This window comes from Coturnix japonica, chromosome 4 (genome assembly GCF_001577835.2).
Source record: "Coturnix japonica isolate 7356 chromosome 4, Coturnix japonica 2.1, whole genome shotgun sequence".
Classification (NCBI taxonomy): domain Eukaryota; kingdom Metazoa; phylum Chordata; class Aves; order Galliformes; family Phasianidae; genus Coturnix; species Coturnix japonica.
This window is the reverse complement of record NC_029519.1, coordinates 48,221,022-48,238,332: the sequence shown is the minus strand read 5'-3', so window position 1 is coordinate 48,238,332 and position 17,311 is coordinate 48,221,022. Positions and strand designations below refer to the sequence as shown.

Genomic DNA, 17,311 nt, shown 5'->3' with positions numbered 1-17,311 from the left:
CTTTCCAGAATTGACTTGCCTTGTTCAGTTATTGAAGGCAGAAAGCAAAGGTAAGAGAAAACATAATGAACAAACCAGTCCACTTTTTGGTTTGCCGAAGCCAACTGTTTACATAAACTATGTCTACTCAAAAGAGAAGGCTATCACAGACTGGCAGGAAGGCACATCCTTTACTTTCACTAAGTGGAAATCTGGCTCCACGTATTTTTTTATTTATTTTTTTTTAGATTTATTTAATCAAGAGAAAGATCTGAACAACTGCCTATAGCCTTGCTAGCGTAGCTGATTTATGTAATTAAAACCTCCTGCCAATTCTCAGAAGCGTAAAACAGATTAAGCAGAACTTCTTCACTGCAGCTCCCTTCTGCCAGCTTCCACCTTGTGAGAGTCTCGATTACATGCACCATCTCACTAATGCAACTGAGCATCAGTTCTTAATACCCATGGCACAGTGAGATGACACTGTCCATATTACGTCATCTGAAAGCACTTACCTTTTTCACTTCATACTTAATGGCCAGTTTCACACGGCTCAGTGATGCTCTATGTCTCTGTGTTTCAACTGGCTCTGAATTCAAATCCCCATTAAGGATGGCCTCCACTTCTTCTGAGTCTCGGCAGAGATCAAGAACTCCAACTACAAAATCCTTGCATTGCATAGATAGCTTGCGATAGTCATTCTGAAACAGAAGGGTCAGAGAAAATGACATGTGAGGAACAGGCTTAAGAGTTAACACCAAGGGAAAAAGAACATACAACTTCATGCTGTCTCCCTATAAGCAAGATTATGCCTATTTTTCAAGCACGACCTTTAATCTTCTCAGTTGTTTGTGTATGTCAGTATTGCAAACACTTCAATTTATCTCCAGTCTCTTCCAACAAAACGTTTGTGGCTACATCTCAAAAATTTAAGCCAACTGCCAAGCACACAAATTTGAGTCTTTGTTCACACTTCTGTTTATGCTTCTGTGTCTTCCATCACCTCTGTGCCATTACCTGCAAACTTGTATTTACCTTGGTAGAAATCTGTCTTCATTCATCTGTCTGTGATCCCTCAGAAAGATCTCTATGATTTTATCTGAGATTCAGCCTCCAATTTCCCCACAAAAAGTCACAGGTGGAGGAGGAAGCTTGACTGCATCTCCTTGTCTTACCTTGTTGCATCAAGTGTTCCATTTCTATAGCCTCCTTTTTCATTTATTCCATTGCTCTTCTTAACATTCCTTCCCCTGCCGCAGCCATCAACATGCCAGTCTGAGTCCTCTGTATCTGTTTTTCCTACATTCTCTGTTCCTTGGTCAACTGTTCATTTTCATACATCATCTTCTAAAAATCATTTTCTGGGTATAAATTTCTTTCCTTTGTGGCCCTCACTTTCTCAAAAACTCTTCTCTACTGCTCTATTCCTCTGCCTTCATCACCCCTTCATTTCCTTTTTTTTTCTTTTCCTGAAAACCTTACCTTCCTCACCTTTGCCTCAGTATATTACTTTTCCCTCCTTGTACCACTAGTTTTGTTACTTCTTCACTTAGCATCTACAAAATGGGATAGAGGTATAAATACACACTCCAATTATTTAGGGGAAAGAAGTGAAAAGAGGACATCTGTGAGAATCAACCAACAAAGGTGGCATCTCATTAAGGCTTAACAAAGTTTAGTTTAAATGGCTTTATAAAAGTCCCCACATGAATGAGTGTACTGCCCATTCAGAGGCAATCATCTTCACTTCAAACACTCCTCCTGGTTCCTCTGCTAACTGTGAAGAAACATTTGGAGAAGTAATGTGCTTTTAAGAGCGAGGGAGTAACACCATTTACCCAGAATTACACCCATCTGCTCTGTGAGCAGCCCTGCTAGTTGCTGAAGGACAGATTGCTTCACAAGTACTACCTGCCCACTATGAGGAGCTACCTGGATATCTACTGAGTAGTTAACAGTGCTGTAACATTTCTTGATAAGTGGATAGACCACTTTCCTATAACAGCTATGCATATTGCTAAGCAACATTGGACAAGTGATGGATTAAGCTTAATTCTGTAAAGCCAAGGATTAAATACAGGCTGTATTGCTTTCGGATGCTGTTATGAGAGTGAAGAAGTGTCAGTTGCTAATATCTGATTCAAGTTTTGAATCTTACACTGGGAGAACACATCAGATTTCCATCTCCAGGTCCTTACTTACATATTAGTAAAATCAAATTTCTCTCAGGATATTTGATTGCTTGATAGAATTAAACAGCCAAATGCTACCCGTACTGCAATCACGGGACCCGGTTCTCCAGCAACCTTCTGTCTCTAGGGCATTGCATGAGTAGCAGAAACCAGATCCATGGTGTCTCAGTCACCCACACACATCTTTGCCTTCTTGAGAAGACACTTAGAGCAAATTAAGCCACCAGATCACTCATCTCTTCCCTGCCCTAAAAAATGCCATCAGAACTCTGTCTGAAGCATCCAAGTCCACGTAGGAAAACCCTGATACATCCTGCACATGCTGCCAATTCAATAAGGTGAAGCTATTTTTCAGGGGAATGCCAAACAAAGAGTGAGGCACCAACAGACCTGCTTACACAGTGGGGTTCTTAACCTGTTTCTCATGATAACACAGGCACTCTGTCTCCCTGATCAAAGTGCCTCTTCAATTAACTCACAGCCTGACTCAGCCAGTTTTCCTTGCTATACCATCTTAAAACATCTCTTTCAAAAGCCCCTAATGGCTGCATGGGCATTTTTATCCAGTCAAAAGCATCAGCCCACAGTTGACACCAGAGGGTAACAGACAACTGATGAGGACTGGGACTGCAGAGCAGTGCCTCCCCAGCAGTGCCATCACACACTGGCTGCTACATCTCAGCATGTCCAACTCTGCCTATTCTCTGCAAGAAGAGAATATTAGAGACTACCTCATGAGTTTTTATGCAGGATTATGGACAAAGAAAATAGTCATCTGTGTGCAAAGAATGAAGCTTATGAATTAAAATATTACAATGATTTAATCAATAACATTTAACTATTCTGAAGAGATGTTATAACAAGCAGTTACATGTAGTTAGGCAAAACATATGAATATGTTTCTTATTATACAGGAGTTGCATTTCCATAAGTGCCACAATTCATGACTACGCTCACTGGCATGACTACTTCAAAGGCATTACACACAATCACACATGCATTAAGTATTAAACGGCTCTTTTGAGATCAAATATAGCTAGACAGTTTGCATACAGAACTGTAGGAACTGTATATGCAAATCAAGAACATAATTGCACTAACGATTACGGATCCGAGCTCTGCTGTTTAAAAGCTGGACCTAAACGTAGCTCAAGCTCGAATGTTCTTTGTTAGTTCAGCTGAGATAACACTATGTAAATTTACTTGGATTAGTGACAAATGCTACTTTTAGATGCACGTCCATGTCTTCCACTGGTTTCAGTGGGAGTTTTTAGCAAAGCTGAGAATGGGGATTTATCCTATAGAAAGCAGAACCTTTTGGATACTTGCTCCAATGGACCAAGTTCTGATGTGACATGAGCTTCTGCAATTCTCACTCACAACTGTTCACACTCCCTGAAAAAAAGCACGTTCATTATAAAGTCACTTATGAACTTCTACATCACCAGTGATGTAGAATCCTAGTCTTGCATCTTAAACACAGAAATACATGCCAATTTCTTTCTAATAATCTCTATCACACCTAAAACAATCTGAAAATGTGACACCTGAGAATCCGATCAGCTCCTTTCATAGACCAACACTTAATGTGAAAGCAGCAGCTATAGCAAAATAAAGGGTGGGGGTTTTTTTAGGCCTTGGTAGCAGCCTTGACTTGGACAAAACAAACTGAAATTTGTGACTCCATCTGGAATCCTGCTGACAACTTATCTAATGAGGACTGGAATCACTAAGGAAAAGAAACGCTGCAGTTCTTGCTCTGGCCAAAGGGATGATATGCTGCTTTTGCAGCCACTAAAATGGTACCTTGCTGCTTTGACTGCCAGGTAACAATCACCTCTGATGTTCCCTTTGCCAGTTCACAGATCTAAAGAGGAGCCGCCTGCAGGTTCAGTCAAGCCAGCCAAGCTTTACTAGGCTGAAAAAAGCGAGAATGAATCATGAATCTAATGGGAGGATGATAGAAATTAAAAAATAATAATAATAAAAAATAGAGAATTAAAAAACAAAACAAAACACTATAGAAGAGTACTTTAAAAAAGAGGTGAAAAAAGGAAATCTGGAGAGGTAAATGAATAACTGAAAAAGAGATGAGCAGAAGCAAAGAACAAAGGGGGATGTCAAGATCAAGAAGAACTACAGTGAAATAGATAAAGAACAGCAAAGGAAGCAAGTGGAGCTTGGAAAAGGGATTTCACAGGGAGTAAGAAGTAAGGAGGTTTAAGGACAGAAGAGAATGAGTACAGTGGCCTTCGGGATTCCAGTATCCCCATCTTTTCTGTTGTTTTTTTTTTAAACTCATTTTCAGTAACTTCCTTTTGTCCACGTCTTGCATCTTCCCAGCAAAATGTGAGTTCATTGGTTTCTTCAAATCCTGGCTCCTTATTTCTGATGAAAAAACAGAATCAGTGTAGTAACATTTTTAATTACACTAAGGACCTCAACGGGGAGCTGACTGTCATGAATGAATGTCCTCAGTCACTTTCCCACATCCCAAATGTCAGAATTTGTTAGCATAAATGCTAAGAGATAGGAGCAGACTGGACTTGCATATGCAGAAGATGTAAAGTTCAATTCAGCAAGCATATACTCAGAAGCTTTGTCCTCGGGCGTTTTAATGCAGCTTCATCCTACACTCACTCTCTGTGGGAAAGCCACCTAGAGAGATATTTCATCTTCCGCACCCAAGAAGTGCATTGCTGAAGTATGCAGGGGAGTATGCAGAGGGCCTTAATGTCCCATAGAGTTTACGAATAACTAATTAGTATCATAAAAATCCCTTTAAGCAGATCTCACCGCTAACTTCCGTCAGCCACAGAAGCACTGCTTGCTTTCTCCTAAACCTACCTCCACACGGGGCTGTCAGTGCAGCATCTCATGTAACATTTATGCTGCCAGTAGTCCAAGACACCCACACACAGCCCCACTGGAGCACACAGCCTTGCTGTCAGTCATGCAGTTTCAGCCCTTCTTGGACCCTCAGTCTGACGGTGATGCTAAAGAATTGTTCACCTCATTTTCCTCTTTCCTCCTTTCCTATTTCTCCTCTTCCCAAGAAGGGCAACCAGATGTCAGAAAAAAAGATGATAGATAGATAGATAGATAGATAGATAGATAGATAGATAGATAGATAGATAGATAGATAGAGGTTGCATCCTCGGCCACCAAAGCATTACTCAGAAAATCCACATATCTCCATCTTATGCGCATAATTCTGGGACACTCTGTGGCTCTTCAGTAGCTGGCCTTGTTGAAAAGAAATCAATACGAAACCAGACTGAGCCACACACACCAGAGATTTAACCTTCTGTAATGATCTCTAAATGAGGCTTGTAACTATGATTGATTCACTGTGGGAAGCACAAAAGCCAACAGGTTCAACATATCCAATACAGATCTCAAACTCCTCAGTTTTATGTTCACAAAGAGATTCTTCAGCAGAGGATAAGAAAAATCAGACATTTTTGCCATACTGAATAAATACATTCCAGTAAATACTCAATTCACGTGCAAAACTGCACAATATGAGAAGGTTCCTATAGCAAAGGAGGGAGAGAAAAGGTTTAAGCTGACTTATATATTTATTAGTTAGCAGCATAATACTTGAATCATCCTCAGCACAGAAGCTTTCTTTTTAAATTGTATTTTAACCTACTTAGCTATATCTGGAGCCATTTGTTCTCCTTTGATAAACTTCATTTTTGCATTTCTGCCTATTTTCCAGCAAGCTGTTGCATATTTCTTCTGGGAAGAAGAAATTGCATTAGCAAGTCTTGCTGTTGTTTTAAAAGACGAATGCATCTCTTGCCCCTCTCAGATCGCTTATGAAGATATTAGTGAAAAAAAGTGGCACCCAACACTGACCCTGCAGAACCCCATTAACATTTTTGCTATGACTAGACATGGTGCTATTAACATCACTACTCATTGAGAATAACCTGTCACTTTCCCCAAGCCAAGTTTATCCTATTACACATAGTGTTCTGCTGCTACTGCCATTGAGGATCGTGTGTTTGGTCCCATTTTGTTGGCGGTGAGGCTTTTTTGGGGGGGGAGGGAGGGAGACACACAAAGAGGGCACACTTTTCAAGGCACTAAAAAAAAGTACAGGTCCGCAAACCATCACTGAGCAACAGTTAACTAAGCCATTAGTCATCTGATGGAGAAGCTGAAACATACAGAAAAGCTGAGATACTGAAACAGGTAACAGCAGACACCCGTAATCAGCTTAACAGACAGTTCTGAACAAGTGACGGTTCTAAAAGGTGCATTAAAAGAACATTTATTGCCTGTACTCTTAACAATTTAGAGACATTATTCAAAATTAGAATGAGTAACAAAATGTGAATAAGGTCACTGCTGCAGTAGGCTTAATGTTTCTGCTTTCTGCTCTTATGCTATGAAGCATTTGTAACTGAAAACACTATTTGCGACAGCAAATGCAGTTGTTTTTCATCTTCTGCAAGTTTAGCAGAATACACACCATCTCCTTTTCCAGCTTTCTCCATATGCAGCATTTGAAGCACTGAAGCATTCCCATTTCACTTAAAAATCCTTTTTAAAGACTTAAGTATTGAGAATGCAAAATCAAGAGCTACAGAGAGTAAATACAAAAGAATTTGCAATTGAAAAAGTTGAGACAGGAAATTATTTCAAGCATATAAGGACATTATAAGGCAGCATCAACATCAAAACAAACAACAAAGACAGAAAGAAATACAAAACTACCATTACCTTGAATTCCTTTTCAATGTTAGCCAATTTGGCAAGCTCATTGCTGAGCTCCAGAGCAGTGAGCACAGGATCTTCACTGGAGAGGGACAGGTAAGCAGGACTGGCCAGTCCTTTGTAGGCATTGATTCTGGACCTAGAATGGCTGAAAGAGTCATGCTTTTGCTTCTCTGTACAGTCATTACATTTGCAGAAATAATCATGAGGCCTTTCTATCCTTGCTCCTTTCATCAACAGCATGTGCACGACTTCGTATTTTTGGCAGTGAGCAGCTAAAATGATGGGAGTGATATCTGGAGAAAAGCGGGTGCCGTCTTCGTCATAGGAATAAAAATCATCATCCTGGAGCTCCTGCTCACAAGGGCTCAGAGTCAGTCGCTTATTTACTGAAAACCCAGGATGATTTAAAATTGCTTCCACTATCCTAATGTAGCCCTTGCTGATTGCGAGCAGCAGGGCATCTCCAATCCGTGCCAAGTTCTCTTTTTTTAACAGAAGTTCTGTCACTTCCAAATGTTCGTTCCCTACAGCAAGCTGCAAGGCGTTTTGGCCCATGTAGTCAACACAGTTGACATTCAGTGTTTTTGACTCCTCCAGCATTTTGCGCACCACAGGTATGTTCCCATACTCTGCTGCATCTAGAAAGCGCTCTTCCTCAGCAGTTAGACTAGTGCCTCTGTTGTTGAACATGAATGCTGGGCCTCTAATGGCCTGACGCCTTCCCTTTTCCCTCATCATAGTCATACGCCTCAGAGACGGACTTTCTTCAATGTACCTAATGGGGAGAAAAGTAAAAAAGTAACAAAATTTCAGTCTTGGTTAGCTGTAGTTTCAGGCTCTACTGCGGCCACAAAAATGAGCACTTACCTCATTTTGCCCCCTGCCATTTGCCCATCCATTAACTAGAAGCATTCTTTCATAGTATCTGCCCTTATAGCAGGCAGCACAAAGAACACTTTCCTTCACCTTTGATTTATGCCAAGTATGATAAAATATGTGTAAATATTGCCTCCTTTCAACCAGCAGATTGAGTCCCCGTGGTGGATGGCATTTAATTGCTATCAAAAGTGCAACTTAATATTGTAGATGTGTTTTCATTCTGTATATAACAGTGCGCTGAGAGGGATTCATGAAGAGAAGCAACATCTGATATTAAGGGGAACAAAAATCTTGACCATGCCAACAAAACAGAAAGAGCCTCTGGAATTAAACATGTGAGTGTCTTATAAACTACATACAGTATACAGTGAAGCCTGATCTCACGCCTATTAGTGCTTACTACAAGGAACAGCAACAGAATTCGGAAGGGTCTACTCACAAGTTAATCTGGTCGCATTAGACGTCTTTGAAAAACACCAGTGCATACGTGTTCAGCAGACTTTCTGGATACTAGTAGCTAAACTACTCACAGATTCCTGACAACAGACATGATGCAGTCTAGACTGGGATGAGCTCTTCTGCAACTGGAGTTCTGCAGTGCTGTGAGCTATGTTGGGCCTACCTCTACTACACAGCTGCCATTGCAGGAACTGAAAGGAAAAAGCTGTCTGATGTCACTGAGTGCTCATTTAAAAAAACAAAACAAAACACATGCATTCTTGTAATAAGAGCAAAACAATATAAAAGCTGAAGATTTAATTAATGAAAAATGGGATGGCAGACACATGGTGAAGAAGAAACAAGTGTAGGGAGGACAAGATTGTATGGGAATGGAAACAGGGAACTAACTGGGGAAGCCTTGAAGTCCCTGCAACACTGGCTGCAAAAGCAGAAAGAGGGAGAAATGAGAAGAGCACAGGAGAAAAGAATGGATGAACTAACTAACTGAAGAAACACAAACTGGAATTATGAGCTGGTAAAGTAAATCCTCAGCGTCTCCATTCCTCATCTATTGAAAAAACAATTGCCTCCATTTTTACAGGAACACTGTGCAAATTAATTCATTCATCTCACTGAAAAATTCAGACATGAGAATAAACAGCCACAGAGGAAATTAATCCATCTATCCTCAGTGCAAAAGCCAAGTAAAGTGCACCTGAAGAGATGGAGGGCAAAGCAAAATAGTTAGAGGTCCTTTTTAAGCAAACCCTGTCAGTTTGCAACAAAACAGAACCAAGAGAAGAAATGGCACCCATACCTTGGGCACTATGACCACCATTCAGGGAATGCAGTGGAAACTGCAGGGCAGCTCCAAAAGTTACAAATCCTAAATGCTGCAGGACCAGATCCACAATGTGAGCAACCTTCCCTTATATGTGGTCTTTTATTTGTGTGTGTGACCTTTTAGCAAAGAGCTCAGCTACACTGCTACTATGCAACATGTAATGGGGAAATCCAGGGATGTCAACCATATATTGCCATGTCAGCCCTACAGGTTTTCACTGGGCAGACCTAATCCTATTCAGATTACAAGAATATGCCTGGGTTTCCAGCTGTCTGCATCAGTTGTAATAAATTTAGCAGAACATTAAATCTTACTTTATCAAAGCTACAAGCACTGTAAAAGCTGGTTTGCACACAGGCTAGCACAGATGGGAAGTTTCACTGGAGTGAAAGTGACTGAGTGAAGTGACTCATTACCAAAGGCAGGTCCCCGTAGCATCTGAACTCTCTTAAATGAAGTATTTCTGTGCTGATAGAAGTGACCTGGGTGGCACTGGAGCATTGATTATGCTGTTTGGTGCTTACTTTTTAGAAAAATGTCCCAAAGCTGCTTTGCCTCACGTACCACATCCATTCTTTTTCACTCCTTACCACCTTCCTTCTACCTATGAAAATGTTTGTGTAGGAGATGGAATTTGCAACTGCATTAACCACGGGGGTTGATTTACTATCTAAAGCGTATACATATTTCATGCTTGGAAGTACTGAGATATGATGACTTTGGCCCAGAGCACACGTGGTGAACAGCCACATTACTCCCCAAATAATCAGACATAAAACAAGAAATACTGCCATCTCATTGTTACCTTCTAAATAAGATAACCAGATCTTATTGTCTGCTGCACTAATAGGCTTCTGTTCCTCTTCCACATCTTAAAACATACAGGTACAGAAATGTAATTGTTTGCTGTAATAGTATAAAGAAAGAAAAAGATCAAGTACACCATAATGAAAGACTGAACAGATTGACTCTTGGTTGAACAAGACTCTAAACATTCACCTTGAATCTCATTTATCTTTTTATGAAATACATAACACATTTTCTCCCATATATACAGGGTAATTTTTCTGTATAATTTGAAATATGTCACTTTTATTTTCTGTTTTATCTATTTGCTTCAAAACACAGTGTGTGACTGAGGTGACTCATCTGACTTCTGTAAAAAGAGATATATCATTCCAAAGGTGTTAGACTAGAATGTCCATACTCAATAAGGAAAATTTCCTTCACTATAAATCTTGTTACAGAAATGATGTATTTGAAGTGACTGCAACATCTTCTCTAAACAAAGATAGAGGTTGCTTGGTATTTTCATGACTAAAATATTGTCAAGGCCTTCTGAAAAGAACAAGGAGCAAAAACTCTTGTAGTTTGTTGACATTGTGGTGCTCAGTCAGGGTCACCTGTACCTCCCTGCTCTCATCCTCCCCTCATCATGCAGCAAGGCCCTGAAGGCTGAGCAGCTCCAGTCAGTGCACTGTAAGCAGGAAGGGTTGAGTACAAGGCCACTATTCCAACCTCTGCTCCCCTTTTCCTCTAACTAAGATGCTTAAACTATCCCAAACCATCAAGAAAATTGTCTACATGGCTCAAAACAAACAAAAACATTATTTAACAGTTTTTGGTAAAATTTATATGCCATATTTGTCAACTTAGGAAACCAAAACAATCTCAAGTCCTGTCTCTAAACACAGAATCATAGAATGATTTGCGTTGGAAGGGACCTTTAGCATCATCTAGTTCCAACCCACTGCTATAGGCAGACACCTCCCACTAGACCAAGTTGCTCAAAGCCTCATCCAGGGGCTCCAGGGTGGGGGCATTTGCAGCCTCTCTGGGCAACCTGTTCCAGTGTCTTGCCACTCTCACAGTAAAGAATATATTCTAGTCTGAATCCACCCTCTTCCAGTGTAAAACCGCTTCCCCTCATCCTGTCACTCCATTCCCTGATAAAAAGTCAACCCACAAAGCTTTCCTGTAGGCCCCCTTCTGGTACTGGAATGCCGCTATCAGGTCTCCTTGGAGCCTTCTCTTCTCCAGGCTGAAGAGCCCCAGCTCACACAGCCTGTCCTCATGGGGGAGGTGCTCCAGCCCTCTGATCATCATTGGACTGCCTTGAAAACGTGACTAAAATAAAAGCTCATGCTCTGTTTTCTAGAGCATTAAAGTTCATCTTCTCATCCTTGGCCCCATAAGGAGGTGACAACCTATATTAACAGAGGGAAGAAGAGATGGAAATTATGATGTTCTTCTTCACTTCAGTTCCCAATAGTCAAAAAAATAAAAATTAAAATTAAAAAAAAAAAATTAAAAAGAGAACCTATAGAATATAAGGAAAAAAAAAAAACACAGAAAAATGTTGAATTACTACATATTAATTCTGCATCAGTGATGCACCACAATACAGTGTTGCGTGAAGCTGAGCTCCTCCATCATTCTGCACCAGTACTGTTCACATTTCACAGCAGGAAAAAGGTGAAGGAGCTGATAAAGCCTCTGTGCTCAGCACAAATAAGGATGGCACTGGAGAAGAGCAGTCACTTTAACTGCAATAGCCCAAGTCTCACCCCATCAGGACATGTTTCTCTGGCCATAAAAACACTCAGAAGCAGCTGCTTTGAGAAAACGCTTAAGATACAAGTCTGACTCTCATACGCATGCTAAAAAACATATTCCTTTCCCCATTAAGCAAGCAATGCCCTTGTCTGTCTCTTGGGTCCTACATGCATCACATACGCTATGACCTTATACTACACTGCAGTGCTGCCTGTCACAGGAGAGTATTCTTGAAATTGACTTTACTTCCCTTGGGCAGAATTATTCCTAAGTACAATACTATAAACTTCAGCAAAGCAACAGCTCCTCAGGACCAGAGTATGCACTACGATTCCTCCGCCTCTACCATGGATTACTTCAACCCGCTGTGCCAACCTCTGCTAAATCTATTTATCTATTCTGCCTTTCAAAGTTATGGAAGAAGGACAGAAATATGGGACGATGCATTTGAGAGGACCTGTAATCGTGTTTCCAAGACTTTATTTTAATATTTATTTCTGTAAATTACGTATGAAATAAAACTAGAGAGGAGTTGAAAAAAAGAAGTTTCATTCTCAGCCTCCATAGCCTTGAGCTACAGAGTAATTGTACAACTTTCATACTGAAGAACAAGCAGTTACTCTTCCTGAACTATTAATTGCAATGAAGGATGGCACCCACAGCTTACAAGCACCCCACTAATAAACTGCAGTACATGAGCAGCCTTGAACCTATTGCAGCCATGAAACGCAGCCCTGTGATTGCAGGCAGATCAGACAAGTACATCACAGAGCAGCAATGCACCCACCTCCACAGGCAGCCACAGTATTGAATGCCACCCAGCACTCACACACTGTGCCTACAGTGCTGCCACAAGTAACCTCCAAGGTCCTGTTCTGAGATTACAGAACAACAGATTGTCTTACACCCAGAATGTGCACAGACACACACATATGTACACACAGCATTTTAGCCTGTGACTCCTGAGGTCTCTTAAACAGAGCAATCTCAAACATTTGCTCTGTCCCCATTGCAGGCAGGGCTGCACAGTGTTGGACAGGCAATTCTCACCCGACCTCTCTCAAGCAAACTCTCTGCTAGCTCTCCAACCTCAGTTATGGGCATGGGCCAAAAGAGGCCACTGTTAAATGCCTGCTTTGTTTTTCCCCCCCAGAAGAAATGGTGTAACGTGCATGTATGTGCATACTGCATTTTGAGGAAGTCTGCATGTATTTCACACAATGTAGGAATCTGCACCAAAGCTAAAATGTATGAAATGACAGCTTCCTTCTCCCTTCTGGAGAGCCCAGGCAGTAGCTCACATCAGATGGAGACAGATTCAGCCCAACACAGAACATAAATCAGGCCAGCTGCAAGATCTGACCCCGGTCTGTGCTCTCCCACTGCTCTGAAATGACATAATCCATCATCCAAAATGCCCTCATGTCAGCTCACAGAAGTTCTGGCACGGAGCTGGAAAGAACTCCAGTCAAAAAAGGAGCAAAACACCACGAGGCATCAGGAGGAGGTATATACACACTTAGTTTGTTCATTCCCACCTCCTAAAAATCCCCAAAACTACGCAGAGCTGTTCCCTACCACTGCTCATCACTAACACTTCCAAATGAAAGACCACCTGTCTGAACCCCAGTGGAAATAAGAGCACTACGTTTTAACGAGAGGATCATATTGGTGCACACAGAGAAAAAGACAAGGGTTCTCATCAGGGGAGAACCAAGATCATAAAGCTGCAGCAACACGGGATTGTAAAGCTGCTTTCACATTGCCTTTCATTTCACTTTTCTCTTGCAGTTTAGATCATGAATCCTTTTCGCCAAGGATCTTCTTGATCACTGCATGCAAACCAAAGCACATCCACCTGAGTACACTATGAGCAATCTGATGCTCACTCATCCCATTCACAGATGCTACAGTTTTAGGCTCCAGCAAGAACCACAAAGTGTTACTCCAGAAGAGCCCACTGTGTATGAACATGGACATACCACAGGTAAAATGGCAGCCCCGATGCCCTGCCAGTTCAAAGGGCTTCCAAAGGACCAAAAGCTTATTGCTGTGTAAACTGAACTCAACTTTAACCCAAGTTGGCATAACATCAGTTTGCTACAGAAAGGAATTCCAAGGACAGGAACCCAGAAGAGCTACCAAATAACAACTCCTCTGCCCAGCTTGTGCTGTCTAAAAAGTGAATGTGTGAGCCTGAACTAATCTTCCCAGCTCTTTCTGTGGGGAATGAGGAGAGATGAGCACCTCAAGAAGACTGATGACCGAGGCTGGCGAGCCCACTGCCACATCCTCTCATCTCATTGACTGCAGTCAGAGCTCAGGCAAATGACTTCAGCACGAGTTTCAGGCTGCTCAACAGCAGTGAACAATCCCTTCACTTAGAGGCTGAATTGCTGAGTACAAAATGTTTGCAAAGAATTTCTGCGCCGGGATGGCAGTGTGATTAAAACAGGGCTCAGGCTCTATTTGTGATTAAAATAGGGCTTAGACTGAAATCATTACTCCTGTACTTCACTGTTGTCTCTGGGGTGATTTTATTCAAGGTTTCTTCTATAAATGCTGAATGTGTTAGCTTCAAACTCAATGCTTTTGTCATTTAGTCAACAAGATACTTAATGATCAAATATTGCCTTGAAAGTATCAGATGCTCAAGAAATACTCAAGGAGAGTGTTACACAGGGAGTGATGTCACAGACGTGACATATTCAGTCAATCAGAGAAATGAAAGTTCACGTTCCTACCAGTAAAACTGCACTTATTTATCCTGCAGCAAATACTGCCCAGGGCTGGGATTCAGAGACCTGACGGAGCCTTTAAAAACAAGGAACAGAAACCGTCCAAGACAAACGGAGGAGCAGGACCTCACACACCGATGTTCCCAGTGCAGGTGCTTCAGCTCTCTGCCAGTGGCCGCCTTTAAGCAGCACTCTGAGGGCTCTGATGATACAAAGGGAAAAAAGGGGCACACCGGGCTCAGCGAGCCTTACTTAAATCGATGACTGGGTTTTCACGGCACCTACAGCAGCAGGCAGGGAGCGACACAACACACAAATCTCACCAGACACGCTCTGTCTACGAGCTGATTTCTTTCTCAAAACCGCTACCGAGCAACTAATAAAGTTTAGCGAAGATCTCGGATCTCGGCTGCGCATCGCACCAACAAGCGGACACACCAGGCCGCCCGGCGCGGCGGGGCCGCCAGGGGGCGCGGGGGGATGCGGGGCCCCGGCTTTACCCCGCATCCCTGCGGCGCACAGCGCGAAGGGTCCCGGCGGCAGCTCCCGTCCGCACCGGCTTTACCCCGCCTCTCCCTTCGGCAGAACGACGGCCGGACGAGCGGCGCGCGGTGCCCGGCCCCTCCGAGCCCTGCCCCGCACCTGAGCTCGGCTCGACGGGACGGAGGCCGCCCGGCGCCCGGCTGCTGTTGCCCGCCCCGCTGCCCGCCCGGGGAAGTTGGCGGCCCCCGGGCCCGACTTACATGGTGCTGGCGAAGGGCGGCGGCGGGTAGTAGCCGTAGGGCTCCCGGAGGGTTTTCACGGCGCGCAGGGGCGGCGGCGGGGGCTCCAGCCCACCGTTCACGCCTCTCCAGCCGCGGCGCCGGCGCTGCCGCTCTTCTTCCTCTGCCTCCTCCTCCTCCTCCTCCTGCTGCTGTTGCTGCTGCGGGGGGAAGGTCACTTTCCCCTGCTCCTTGCTCTTCCGGCTCTTGCTGGACATGGTCGGGGTCTCCTCCGGCGGCGGCCGCTGCTGCTGCTCCCGGCCGACCTCGTCGGGCAGCGTGCGAGGCGAAGAAGGAGGCGGGAGGAGGAGGAGGAGGACGCGGGCAGCGCTGCCCGGCCGGGCACGGAGCGCCCGGAGGGAACGGCAGCCGCACCGCGATCTCCCTGCCGCCCCTCCGCCCTCTCCGCCCGCCGCCTGTCAGCGAGGCGGCCCGACAGCGGGAGCCGGGGAACGCCGGCGAGCGGGGAGGAGAGCGAGAGACGGGGCTCCCGGCGGCGGCTCTGCCCCTCGCCTCTCCTTGTCATTATCCCTCACTAGAGCAGCATCGCGGCTGAGCGGAGCGGGGCGACCGCCTGCCGCCGCGGGCACCCCGCCGAGGAGGAGCCGCCGCTCCCACCTGCCGGCATCGGGACCGCCTCCGCCCGGCGGCCGCCTCGGCTCTGGGGAAGAGAAAGGGGGAGGGTGGGGGCATGGAAAAGAAAGGCAGGGGGTGGGCGGGGAAGCCAACCGCCTCCTGCCTGCGCACCTCAGAAGGGCGCGGGGTCGGTCGCCGTGGGTGCGGGGTTTTGGAGGGCAGCGTCCGGCCTGTGGGGCACGGCACGGAGTGAGGCGTATCGCAGCCACGGGGAGCTCACGAGAGGTGTTCAGAAACAGTTTCCCTCTGCACCGGGAGCAGTTTGATCAACATCTCTAAGTGAAAATATATATATATCTACTTTTAAAAGCGTATTTTGAGTGGCTTACCAGGGATGAAGGCATCCAGGTTCCCAGAGGATTCCAGGTGTCGCTACCTGAGAACGGCTGGTTTAATGCTGCGTGGTGTCGAGCTAAAAGCAGTGGGAGGATGTTGAGACGCCTATCGCATACAGTCAGAAGTAATTATACTCTATAGATACCAGCCACAACGGTTCCTGCTGTACAGAGATGCGTTCCAGCTTCTTGTGCTGGGAGTTTTTTTAGTGTGGTAGGGAAAATATTCCATCACAAAACCGCAGCCGGAACAAAACGAAGGCAGAGTGTGTTGTTACACATGGAATATGCTGAACAGTAGGTATGTGGGGACTGTGTGTTGGTTTACTTATGCAATACATCTATTCCTTTGTCTACATCCAACTGAGATGATGTTTTCCTCTAGCTTTAAACTTTTCCTAAGCATTATGTGGCCAATCTGTATTCCAAAACTTGGATCCTACTGCAACTGAAATTTGTGAAGTGTTCCAATTACTGCAGAGTAAGTGGGCTCTGACTCCTAATACAACTGCTCAGATAGAGCTCTCACTGCTGAGCCAGCAGCGTGGGCTGGCCATACAAGGTGCTCGTTACCTCATGCCTTTGGTGTCAGCCAAGCTTCTGCCTCTAATTTTTCCATACATCCAAGATTTGTACTGATGAAACACGGGGAAAGGGGGAAAAAAAGAACAATCGACCAAGAGGTTCACAGAGATAAATGACTCTGCTGCAGCTTTGAAGGGCTGTTTGTGTCTGTTTTGTCTGCATCTTGAACTATTTAGGGAGGTGCTTTCTTGTGCCTTTTGTCACTTGAAAATCCCATTTAGTTTCAGTGGAATTACATACGTGGTTGAGCAAATTCTGCTTTCTAGGAAGCTGATGGTATGATGCAGCTACTGTAGCTTTGAGATGCTCCGGGTTTCTCATTTAGCACAATCTTGGTGTCCACCATAACTATATATATTATAACAGTATTAAATGTTTTAAAGCATAAGCATGCAGCAATCCATTTGCATCAAAATTTGTATTCTGGAAGGGCCCCTTCAGCTTTAAAATAAATAAATAAATAAATAGTGCCCATATTGTATTTCATTTCACACACACAAAAAGAAATCCTCTGTTATCACAGTGGGTTGCATGAATGGGCTTTCATTTGCCTCCAGAATTTCCCCTAAGATCAAAATGTAAAAGTAGAGCTGAAAGTAGATGAGGAATGCTTGCTTGCCAAATGTACTCTTAA

General features: G+C 43.9%; 1 protein-coding gene across 1 annotated transcript in view; it reads right to left on the bottom strand.

Moving 5' to 3' along the window:
* Window positions 1-15,752, bottom strand: part of TRPC3 (transient receptor potential cation channel subfamily C member 3) — a 35,313-nt gene extending 19,561 nt beyond the window's left edge. Inside the window, exons 1-3 of the mRNA XM_015861910.2 lie at window positions 15,104-15,752; window positions 6,906-7,677; window positions 495-680 (exon numbers count right to left, since the gene is read on the bottom strand). Coding sequence (XP_015717396.1) covers window positions 495-680; window positions 6,906-7,677; window positions 15,104-15,339 — 1,194 coding nt within the window. The 5' untranslated portion in view covers window positions 15,340-15,752. The remainder of the gene's footprint in view (window positions 1-494; window positions 681-6,905; window positions 7,678-15,103) is intronic.
* Between the last annotated feature and the right edge of the window lie 1,559 nt (window positions 15,753-17,311).